The 11,835-nt window shown below is 33.1% G+C and overlaps 1 protein-coding gene across 1 annotated transcript in view; it reads left to right on the top strand.

The window, feature by feature from the left end:
* Window positions 1–10,492, top strand: part of LOC106470950 (scavenger receptor class B member 1-like) — an 11,616-nt gene extending 1,124 nt beyond the window's left edge. The window contains exons 3-7 of the mRNA XM_013931528.2: window positions 1,500–1,618; window positions 6,361–6,434; window positions 7,337–7,391; window positions 7,725–7,880; window positions 9,816–10,492. Coding sequence (XP_013786982.1) covers window positions 1,500–1,618; window positions 6,361–6,434; window positions 7,337–7,391; window positions 7,725–7,880; window positions 9,816–9,851 — 440 coding nt within the window. The 3' untranslated portion in view covers window positions 9,852–10,492. The remainder of the gene's footprint in view (window positions 1–1,499; window positions 1,619–6,360; window positions 6,435–7,336; window positions 7,392–7,724; window positions 7,881–9,815) is intronic.
* Window positions 10,493–11,835: the final 1,343 nt, after the last annotated feature.

The raw sequence follows: 11,835 nt of genomic DNA, 5'->3' as shown, positions 1-11,835 counted from the left end.
CCTACGAATACTATAACTGTGAGCTGTAGTAATTTATACAGAGACCTAGATACTATAACTGTGAGCTGTAGTAATTTATACAGAGACCTAGATACTATAACTGTGATCTGTAGTAACTTATACAGAGACCTAGATACTATAACTGTGAGCTGTAGTAATTTATACAGAGACCTAGATACTATAACTGTGAGCTGTAGTAATTTATACAGACCTAGATACTATAACTGTGAGCTGTAGTAATTTATACAGAGACCTAGATACTATAACTGTGAGCTGTAGTAATTTATACAGAGACCTAGATACTATAACTGTGAGCTGTAGTAATTTATACTGAGATATTTTAAGGACATTCTGAATACGCTTATAAACATTTCGTTGACGGTGCTATGGTGGGCGCTTTAATACATCTCACTTGTATCTAATACAAGACTAGAGAATTGTTTGAAACCTATAAGCTTAATAACTGTAATAAAATCACTTGAGACTCCCGACGTGAAACAAGTTCACCCGCAGGCCTATTGTGATATTTTATCATGAATATCAGGACCATTTTTTACTCACCAAAATTTAACAATGAACTAAACAGATGAAATAGGAATTATGAGGGGTCTCCAGATGTACAACAATAATAACACAATACTTGAACCAATTCTTATCCAAACAGATAATAAACCTGTTCTTAAATAAGTTTTTCTGGTTCATTTACAAACGGTATTTATCAGTGTATTAACTGTGCAATAATACATCTCAACACCAACACTTCAGTTAAAGAAAAGACAACTAGCCATAATTTTCGAATGATTCAAGGTACAAGTTGTGATGTAATTGTACCACTCTGTACTTTCAGCTATGGGCGCGTTATAAAAGTGACAGTTAATCTCGTTATGCAGATCAAATAGCTGACAAAACCCATGTGGCAACAGGTAAAAAAGGTCTTTTCTGTGTTCATTAAATTAAATTAGAAACAGATATACCTAGGGGTCTTTGTCTTGGCCGTTTAGCCCATAAGATACTATTTACGTTGAAAATTCTAATTATATGTGTTATGTGTTACTGATAAAAGTTGTAGCACGTTAACTAAGTTCAATAACTTCCGCTTGGAGAAATTTAAAGTCTTTGCTTTGTAGTAATCAAACCTAAACGAATATTTGAAATGAGATTATGCTAACACTGTCAAAATTTCTATATCTGTTTTCTCATGAAAAGTGTAGATTAGTCGTATCGCAATAAATCACAAATAGGAAAAATCACATCTGCGTCTGACTTTTCTATCTTAATTGTCATGTCTGACATTGATATCTGTCGGTTTGGTAACGTACATGATATGAATAACAATAATATATCACGTCAGCTAATGGATCCTGTAATAGTCGTATAAAACAAATATATTGTACAAGGCTTGTTGTAAAGTGAGATCCATGTGCATGATCAATATTTATTGATAAAATAAACTGGTTAATTGATTATATTTTGTGTGTGTGTGTGTTTGTTATGAACAGATGCTCCTGCTGTAGTAACCTACCCACATTTCCTGTATGCGGATCCTGCATATGCAGCTACCGTAACGGGTGTTAAAGCTGTACCAGAAGAACACCGAATGTTCATCGATATTCAGCCGGTAAAGACAATTATGTCTAACTTATTGTGCGTTGTTGTCTTTGAAAGCATGATATTTTTAAGTGATTTTGTTTTGTCAAAAACAGAAAGTTGTCTTAAGAAGTTTTCACAACGAAATACTGGAGATTTGACTAAAATGTTTGAAGCTTTTAATCGTACTAGTGCCGTTGGTATGCGTTATTTATCTACAAAGAATCTACGTTTGTCAAAACGGTCCACTCAGTCCGTAAAACATAATCAGGCTAACCGCAGCGCTCCAAGCGGCAGGTTTCATAGTATGCAAATATGCTGCTGTTGCTCATACCAGCTACCATATAAAAAGCCTCTGAATGTATACCCTATACGCTTGCTATTCATATGAGCCAACCCTGACACAGTGAGTAAAATTACCCCCAGTGTTAGTTTATATATGTGTGTTTAACAAACTATCGACTGCATTAATATTTACTCGTTTTTAACTCAAGTGTGTTACTTTGTTTCTTCCTAACGTTTGTTACACGTCTCGAAGTTTCCCACGCCCGGGTGGTTAAGGTGCTCTATTCGCAATCGCGGGTTCGAATCCTCATCACTGAACATGCTCACCTTTTCAGCCGTTTCATTATAATGTGATATCAATCTCACTATTCATTGGTAAAAGAATAACCCAAGAGTTGGCGGTGGGTGGTGTTTACGAGTTGCCTTACATCTAGCCTATCACTACTGAATTTAAAATAAACCAAATAGAATTTTCCCACGCACGTTACTTTCTTAATCAAGAAACAGCATAATAATTTAATATTTAACATCGTAAAATATGCTTTATCGAGAGCTATTTTAATATCTGAGAAACGTTACATAAGCCAGGTTATCGCAATCTAGTTTTCAACAAAACGTTGTGACACTAATAATATGAGATTCATAGAAAGGTTTTCGAACACGATATTATATTTCTTTAGAAATGCATTTTCACGCACAAACAAATATTTCTGTAATTTCATACTTTTTTCACAGAATAACAAAAAATTGAACAGAAAATTACCAGCAGAAATACTTTTTAACCTAAAATTTTACTGTCAACGACAAAATTTGTAGTTCGATTTAATTTTCCCTAAATATCAACGAATATTTTAGAAGAGATTTGAAAGACCACTCTAAAGAAACCAAAATATTTCTATAGTAAATGAAAAGTTTGTGTAAATACATCATTAGTCGATTGCAGCGTCATCTATTGGAAATAGAAAATATAATGATCTTTGATGCTTCACATAAAATTATACTTAAATAACCTTCAACCGAAGTCGAAATGGTGTATTTAAGTGTTTTACACTCACAAAAAAGAAACCTATAATTCTATAGGTATTTGAAGAACTTGTAGCATTATGCCACAATAGACCTTTCCAAGCTTTTACTTGTTGTTAAACAAATGTTTAAACAACTCTATTCAATTATGTACCAGCTGGTTAGTGTCGGCTAACAATACGAATAATTAAATTGTGGCGAAATGCTACAAGTTCTTCAAATACCTATAGAATGATAGGTTCTTTTTTGTGAGTGTAAAACACCTAAATACGCCATTTCAATATCTCACGACTATAAAGGCTTAGTTTGGTCTGAACCTCGATTCCCGAACCAACAGATCAACACTATTTTTCATCTCGCTCGATAACACTAGCCAAATTAAAAATAAATATTAAACAACTGAAAAATAAGTGTGCCCCTGGTGAAGATGGAATAAGTAATCTAATAATTACAAATCTTCCTGACAACTTCCTCAACTGCATCACAACTCTGTTTAACTTATCGCTTAACTCAGGATATTATCCTTGTTGCTGGAAAACTGCAATAATCCGAGTCACACCTAAATCAACAAGAGATTTCCACGACCCTTCAAACTATAGACTCATTGGTCTCTTGAATAACTTTGGGAAATTATCAGAAAAAATTATCACCAAAAGATTACTTTACTATCTAGAATCAGAAAACATTCTGTCTAACATACAAAACGCATTAAGACAAACAGTTGACCACTTAGTTAGGTTAAATGAATCAGTCTTCCAAGCATTTAACAGAAACCAGGCAGCAGTAGGAGCATTATTAGATGCCAAACGGGCCTTTGATTCCGTCGGGCACAACGCACTACTCTATAAACTATCAAAACTTAACTTGCCGACAAAAATAATCCGCTGGACAGCCAGCTTTTTATCCGACAGGACGGCGAAAATAAAAATAAATAATGAACTATCTAATTACTTCAAATTAGAAGCGGGAGTACAACAAGGCTCGGTTATTAGCCCACTCCTATATATTATGTTTGTTAATGATATACCGTACCCTAGGTACCTTCACCACACGCGTCACAATATGCCGACGAAGTAGCTGTATGGAGCACGTCGTGCAACCCGCTAATTGCCGCTCGGAAAGTTCAAACTACTTTAGACGCTATAACAGCATGGTGGAATAAGTGGAGGCTAATCTTAAACCCCCAAACACAGGCCATTATCTTTTATAGATGGTTTAAACGTAAAAGGTAAAACATAGCCCGGGTTAAATTAAAACTTTATGAAACTAATATTAAATTCCTAGGAGTAACATCCAACTCTAACTATTGTGGACTAACCATATTAGTAATATATGCAAAAAATATGAATCAAAGACTATGTTTTCTAAAAAACGATTGGAGGCTATCAAAAAGGGTGCAACCCCGAAACAATAGTACACATCTATAAAGCTTATATCAGACCCCTCATCGAGTACGCCAATATCTCCTTTGTAATATGTCCAACCCTCTATACGATAAAATTCAAACACTACAGAATCTTGCATTAAGAACGGCTTACAGATTACCCATATACACACCATTAGTATACCTAAACTCAATTAACTACCCATATATACACTCATCAAAGAAAGAATATTAAAATTAGCATCAAACTTTTACAAGAAATCCGTCAAACGTAACCCATTAACCGAGAAATTCCCAAAATCATCAGTAACCCCAGAAACTTGGTGCACCCATATTTCTCCTATGAATTTAATAGAAACCATGTAATACGCTTATAGTCATAAAGTGTAATAACCCATATATATATTTTAGTTCCTTAGCTCAGGCACTATCCGGATAGAATATTCGGCGTCCGGGTAGTGAAAGTGGGTTTTCTCGGGGTACTCCTGTTTTCCTCCCACATCAAAATTATGGAGATTAGGATTTTCAGATCCACACCCTAATATTGTTGTTTTTTAAAGGCGTAATTGTTGTAACCTCCCAAACCATCCAAGAAGACACATTAAACTACAGCACCATTACTGTGATTGATGCCACCCATGAATACACATGTCTTCCTAGTCAGATTTAAAATCCACCATGATTTTATTTATTTATTATTATTATTATTTTAATTTTATTTTATCTATTTATTTATTATTATTATTTTTATTTTATTTTATCCATTTATTTATTATTATTATTCTATCTATTTATTTATTATTATTATTATTATTTTATTTTATCCATTTATTTATTATTATTATTATTTTATTCTATCTATTTATTTATTATTATTATTTTTATTTTATTTTATATATTTATTTATTTATATATATTTTTTATTATTTTTTGTTTCTCACGATACATATAGTGCATGAGCGGGGTGAAGAGATAATGTTTCTGAACACCCCCGATTACTCTTGACCCTTGGCCAAATTGATATTTAAAGTTAATTTGGTCTAAGGTTAAAAGTTTTAAATCGAAATAACTGCCACGGTAAACAAACAAAGAGTTTCATTGGCGGAACTGTCCAGGGTCAGTGAGGAGGAGTGGAATTCTCCGAAACTATTTTGACTCACAGACACCCCCCCCCCCCCCAATGAAAGAATAGACCTTTCCAAGCTTTTACTTGTTGTTAAACAAATGTTTAAACAACTCTATTCAACTTCAACTGAAGTGTTCTTGGGCAACCCCTCTCCTTGACATTTAACAATCTGATGATAGAAATGCCTAATTTTTTGAAAAGCTACATCTAATTTCAGTGCATATTTTTCTGAGAAGATCTTTACTATAATTCGTGAGCCAGGCAAAGAAAAACAATAAACAAACGATATTTTCTCCATCATTTACGAAACCAATTATTGTACAGTTTACATAAACAGGATGATAAAAGTGTTTAATGGAAAATCCATTTATTATATGGCTACCTAAAAGTCATATAAAGGGATTAATGAGTACAACATCAAACATTTTAAAACACATAGTTACTTAGTTCGTTCAAGATTTTTTATTACAATTATATGAGAATAAAAATTAGTGCCATCTGGAAACTAAAAAAGTTAAACACTAATAACAAAGTATTTACTAAGCAGTTACAATCAACTGATTAATTAAGCTCCAGACAACTTTAAGGTTTTTCGAAGCGTCTATTAGCTTTTGTGCTTGACCATGTGCATATATGTGCTTGACCAGTCCAAGTCTACTTAACCAATCTGTAGACGAGAGTAAAAAGCTCAAATTAGACTCGTCTATTTAAGTTTCTCTTGTTTATTTATTTTTGTTTTTGTCTTATTCCAGTCTCGACCACATCAACATTACAATTAGACTTTTGTCTTAATTCGTATGTATTCTGAAATACTCTGTCCATTAATTGAAGTGTGCTTAAGCAATTTACTTTCCAAACTCACGGTATTCATGTATAATTTTATTCTCGTTTCATTTTAAATAAATTAGATTTTCAGTGAACGCTTTTAATTTTTCTATTAATTTCTATGTTCCAGGAAATGGGAATTCCCATGAATGTGGCAGCAAGAATGCAGATCAATATCGTTTTTGAACGTATTGAGGGCATATCGTAAGTATATAATAACAAATATCGATAAACCCAACTCCTCAAGAAGCACCTTTTAAGAGTACCTCACGCAAGCCCCCCCCCCCCCAGTGGCACAGCGGTATGTCTGCGGACTTACAACACTAGAAACCGGGTTTCGATACCCGTGGTGGGCAGAGCACAGATAGACCATCGTGTAGCTTTGCGCATAACTACAAATAAACAAATCTCACAAAAGTTAATAAAATATCAAATGCTAATATTAATGGCCTAGTGGTTATGGCTCTCGTTCGCCATCTACGGAGCGTGGGCTCGAATCCCGTTTCCAAAAATGCTTGCCCTTTCAGCCGTGGGGGGTGGGTGTTATAAATGTGACGGTTAATCCCACTATTTGATCAGAGTAGCCCAAGAATTGGCGGAGGGTGAAGTTGACTAGCTACTTTCTATCTAGTCTATCCCATATATATATTAAGGACGGCTAGCACAGATATCACTCAAATAGCTTTGCGTGAAATAATAAAACAACAAGCAAGCTATATTAAACAAACTATTAATACTTGGCTAGTTAGAGAAAATACCAACAGAGGGAGCTAACGTTATAGAAACTGTTACAGTTTTTTTTTGCATTCAAAATGGAAATATCTTAATTAATATAAAAAGGTCAATATCTATTATTGTTCTTTAGAAATGAATCTTAAACTTTCTACCGCACTTAAGTTGGGAGTTTCATGTAATAAATTTGATATTTTACTGTAGGCACAGCAAACAACAAATGTTTAAAAATGAAATATTATTATTAATGGATCTCTGTACATTTCGCCACCCTACTGTGTCTATATAGTGTTTATTTCTTTATTTACTTTTCTAATATGAGGCTTGTGTTTTTGCTATTTCTATTAATTTAGGTTTTTTCTCTAAACTTACAGATTCTTCGACAACATCACGTCAAGAATTTATTTTCCAATATTCTGGTTTAGCGAGGTAGAGACCTTTTTATTCTTCTTATGTATCTTGCCAGAGAGGAATTGGTAAAAAATAAATAAATAAACAAACAGAATGAAAGGATTAGAAGATAAATAGACAGTATAGGATTTAAAGATAGCAAGATAAGAAGCGAAAACAGGTAGAGATAAAACAGACAAATATGGAAATAAGGAGAAATGATAGATAGATAGAATTTTAAGTAAGACGATAGGCAGAAAGGAGTAAATTAATAAAAATGAGGATAGAAACAAATGAGGCACATTTATTGCAGTGTATTACAAATAGAGCTAAAAGCCTTTGGAAGTTACAGAATAAAAATTTCCGTTTCAGACTGCTCAGTTAGATGAGTCAATGGCTAAACAGCTCCATCTGGTGACTCATGGTCTACCGATGTACACAACTATTGGCTGCGTTATTCTACTTGTAAGTGGTGTAATACTTATGACAATTGGTTTTGTCATTTTCTTGAGACATCGGAAAAACAAGGTAAGTTTCTTCGACTGAATTTCAAGGAAGACATAATAACAGAAACAAGTATTTTTGTATGTATATATATATTAATGTCATAGCCTTTGACAATGGGTCACCTTTCCGCACCTTACCTAGTCACATTAGTTTAGTTACTTCTCTACGCGAAAAAATATAATAATTTCTTCAGTTTGATCATGATGATTCCTCTTCTTAAGATTCTCAGTTAAAAATTAATTAACATTGGACTTAAAAGAGTGTTTATAAATGGATTTGATTCACAGACTTGCCGGCTTTCGTGTTCTACTTCCATTATAACAGAAGGGCCATGTTGTTTTGCATTCAACATATAACGCATTATGTTATTTTGCATTCAACATATAACGCATTATGTTATTTTGCATTCAACATATAACGCATTATGTTATTTTGCATTAAACATATAACGCATTATGTTATTTTGCATTCAAATATAACGCATTATGTTATTTTGCATTCAACATATAACGCATTATGTTATTTTTCATACATTTATATATTTAGCAATACATGTATAGTACCTCAACAAGAGGAAATGTAAGGAAAATTTTGGTTCATTTCTTTGTTACAATATACTGATCTACAGCATACTAAGCTGCGGATCAGAAGGTCCAAGGCTCGAGTCGTCATTTGCTACTGAACACGCTTCGCACTTTCTCTTGTGAGGCTGTACTAAATATGACAGTGAATCCCGATATTTCATTAAGAGTAGACGCATAGGTTGCGGGTTGTCCTCCAACTGGTCAGCAGCTAGAAATTAGAGATGGCTATTTTTAAGCCTTGTGGCCTCTGATTCAACTGTTTAGCTCAAGTGTCGAATAATATAAAATTCAGGTTGAAAATACAAAATACTACCTTAAACAATGAATTGGTTGCTAGAAGATATAACTATTAAATATTTCTCTTTGATTGACGTTATCCTGTTCATTCTTTTGATTTTTCACTTCAGATATATGTTACAACATGAACAAGTTTCTTTCCACTTAATTCTTTAGGATCATAATTCAGTTTACAGTTTAGTTATGTTCAAAAACATTTCGTCAGATACATCAGAGACATCAACCAAACCAACTATTTCTCATAAAAGATGATATATCACATAAAAAAATATTTTTGCTGCGCTTTCCCTCGAAGTTATTGTTAACCTTCACCACTAATCCCCCTTTTTTAATTGTTTCAATTTCAATATTTCTCGCTCAACTTATTTTCAAGTTAAAATGTTTACTTGAATAGTCGCTAAATTTACATATGAATTATTACTTATCAATTATTAGAATGTTTTGTTTGGCTACCCAGGAACTTTTCTGAAGTCGTACAAAGATCAGAGAGTACCTTTATTTTTACTATCTAAGAATCGGTTTATTTGCTAATCATCAGAATATTTTGCTCGCACGAGATAAATCCCTCTTGGGACGTACATATACATTACACGAAACGTTTTTCATTTGACACAATCTGTTCCTTAAAATAATGCGAGGAACTTCATTCACAAAGTCGAAAGCCTCGCGATGTTTTGGATGAATTAATATTTGTGAATATATATATATTGTATTGCTTGACTGTTTGAGTATTGACTTTCTATACACATACACACACACACGCACACATATGTATATATATATACACTAAAAGGCTAGAATCTTCATAAATCAACATTATATAATACCATAGTCTTGCTCGCATTAGACGTATTAGCTAATACAGAAATATGTGTATGAAATGCGCTTTAAAAGAATTTCCCACTTTCTTTGTAATGAACTCTCCAAGTAACCGATTGTCGGTAAAAGGTTGATTGTATACAGATTCTTTACAAGGACTTGCAAATTTCATAGCATTTTCTAAGGATAGAAATTTATATATCAAGTTATTGTTGTTTTTACCCGCATTTACATACTTTTTTATTTTATTTTCCAGAGTAATACAAAAGCCTATAAACAAGTGCAATCCTAGTGTAGGTCTTCAGTGAGGATTTTAAGCGTCTCTCACACCGACTTCCAAATTCTAGAACTACACTCGTTTACTGAAGTACCTTTAATACAATCGTGGAGATTCACCGGGCCAAAATGTGGCAGTGTATTAGATAAGCAAATATAATTAGTTAAATATAATTCATTAAGACTAAAAGTCATTTCTTTGTTCTATCTTCTTAACAGTCAGTTTCATTCTACATCTCGTGATTTTGTACTTTGTGATCAATGCATAATGTTTGACTGTTGTTTCAGTGACGATCACAGCTTTTTTTGGTGTTTGTAAAATACTTACAATCACTTACTCCTTATTTAATACATATAACACGTATATCAACGATAACATGATTTTAGAACGATCAATGTCCATTTGGGTTTAAAAGTAATAAATATAGTTAGACGAATGCCAAAGGATATGATAAAATCTGGTTGATGCCAAATAGCTCAAAATGTTAACACCAAAATTGTATTGAAAATAAGACATACGATAAACTTTATATCTATAAACTTAGAAACATAATTAAAACATTGATGGAGTTAGTAGAGTAGCGTGTACTGCAACCTTGTGTAAACGTGGGCAGTTAAAAATTTCAATAGTAGAAATAAACGACTTTATAAAACCAATTTGTTGTTTTTCTTTAATTAGACACCGAACGTTTCACTTTACAGCTTCTTCAGGAGTGTTCGCCTAAAAGAAAAAGAACAATTTGGTGTAGTAAGGTCGTTCATTTCAATTGTTAAAATATCTTCTATACACCAATATGCACTACAGAAATTAAATACGAGTTAATAATTTCAGTTTCAAGCTAATAAAATCTGAGCACGAGTAATATCAATCGACCAAATTTGTTTGGTATTTTTGGTTTTCAATTTACAAATGTAACATATTTGATGAAGGAAAAGTGATGATCTAAAAAATTCATTTACGCATTTTATTTTGGAATCTTCTGGTAACATCAAATATAGTGAGAGCTCAAGTTAGTGGTGTAATTTTGTTTTCATAAGTGTGAGGGACAATTTATAAAGCTGAGGTACGAGGGTTATTCTATTTAAAACAAAAACGGCCACGAATATCGTAGTACTTGTTTTAGTACTGCTGTAATATGAGTGGAATATTTCCCTGTCATTCCTTGTGTAAATTACGCCAAGGGCAACATTATTAATTATTTTGAAAAGTACTCTGTGAGATATAACGTTCTAAAAACACTAATTTAATTCAGTACGGACATGCACAGGAAATATTTCTATGTTGTTATTTTTTTAATGTTTAACTTCAGAAACAATAATATTAGATAACACTCACAGTTTCGTAGTGAGGGAAATGCAAGGGGGGACAACTGCCTTCAGTTGCGGAGGGTGCCAAATTAACAACTAGTTAACCCAGAATTAAACTACGGATCATTAACATGTTCTTGCTATGCTTGACATCAAATATTAGTGTATCATATCTGCTTAGAGAAATCCATTAGTTTTCAGTGTTAGATTGATTAAAGTACACTGACATCTCATAGTTGATAGAAAATGTAACAATTCTGTGAACACATGAGTTGAATTTTTTTTTGGGGGGGGCGCCAAATTATGTTTTGCCTGTGGGCGACAGACGCCTTCACTACGCCACTGAACACTCAGCCCACTGAAGATAAGACTGGACGAAAATATAAAATGTTTTGCTGAAAAGATATATTATCAGTTGTAACCATTGAACGCAGTGGACTACATAATACCAACGGAATGTCTGCGGACTTATGACGCTAGAAATCGGGTTTCGATACCCATGCTGGGCAGAGCACATATACACTGAATGATCACAAGTAAATAGACACCTAATTTTTCTTCACTTAACTGATTTATGCTAACTAATTTGTGTTCACAGAGCACTATATAAATAAAAATAGTCCGCACACTAATTATCTTGTGCTACAACATGCCTAGAACTCAAGGTTCTCTCAAACTGTCATATTTTGTTA

This window comes from Limulus polyphemus, unplaced genomic scaffold (assembly GCF_000517525.1).
Source record: "Limulus polyphemus unplaced genomic scaffold, Limulus_polyphemus-2.1.2 Scaffold4316, whole genome shotgun sequence".
Taxonomy (NCBI): Eukaryota; Metazoa; Arthropoda; class Merostomata; order Xiphosura; family Limulidae; genus Limulus; species Limulus polyphemus.
This window is presented reverse-complemented; position numbering and strand designations above follow the sequence as displayed.